Source organism: Opisthorchis viverrini (assembly GCF_000715545.1).
Source record: "Opisthorchis viverrini unplaced genomic scaffold opera_v5_14, whole genome shotgun sequence".
NCBI lineage: Eukaryota > Metazoa > Platyhelminthes > Trematoda > Opisthorchiida > Opisthorchiidae > Opisthorchis > Opisthorchis viverrini.
The window spans coordinates 3,708,308-3,709,149 of NW_008751670.1; the positions used below are offsets into that span (position 1 = coordinate 3,708,308).

The window sequence follows — 842 nt, forward strand, 5'->3', positions numbered from 1 at the left end:
CAACATGCCTTCCATTATGCTTCAGTTCCCTACTTAAAATAATAAACATCGCAGGGTTTCGATATAAACGAATAAACACTGTCTTATGAAAGATACTGCTCATCTATCCGCAACTTGGTCAATTTTTTGGGGTATTTTTTCACTAACTGATTTTTACAATTTGTTTTCTGATTTTGACGCGACTCTGACGAAATTTTCAACCATTTTTGCCCATTGGTATTCGACGTTGACAGCTTCTGCATCTTGTGACATATGGCCCCTTGATATCTTGAACGGTGTTTCGATCCATTAAGCAAAATTTAACTGAAAATGTGGAGCTCGATTTGAATCTCGTTTACCCATAAAGTTGAATGGATTTCAAGTGTTAGCTTCAGATTATTGGGAAGCTTCGAGAAGCTTCGCACGTACTTTCGACTAGAATATATTTATTCTACTTGATGGCCGAGTTGTTCGCCGAACCAATCATCATCATTGTCGACAGCATGACAGCGATGCTTCACTGCGGTACAGCTATGATTCAATTGAAAGCCTTATTGTGAAGAAAAGAATAAAGGTAGACAGGGAAGGGGCTTAGTGCTAGCTTAACACAATCATTCAGAGGTGCCTACACCTCCAGACGTTCACTCAGGCAAGCTGGATAGAAGCTGACAACAAGATCGCCACTGACATCGGTTGGCAGACATATCTTGTAATGTCTCGAACCAGGCACAGTGAGGATCACGCGGTCCCCATCCTGGAAGGCGAGTAGCACCGACAGCACCCAAGCGTTTCGTGATCTCCTTCATACTCCTCTGCCAAGTCAAGGGTTGGCCACCTTTCTGTTTACGCCACTCCGAATTGGG

At 43.1% G+C, this 842-nt stretch overlaps 1 protein-coding gene across 1 annotated transcript in view; it reads right to left on the minus strand.

Annotated features, from left to right (window-relative positions):
* Positions 1–604: 604 nt before the first annotated feature.
* Positions 605–842, minus strand: part of T265_01371 (hypothetical protein) — a gene marked incomplete at both ends in the record, with an annotated part of 15,294 nt that continues 15,056 nt past the window's right edge. Inside the window, one exon of the mRNA XM_009165377.1 lies at positions 605–733. Within this exon, the coding sequence (XP_009163641.1) occupies positions 605–733 (129 nt within the window). The remainder of the gene's footprint in view (positions 734–842) is intronic.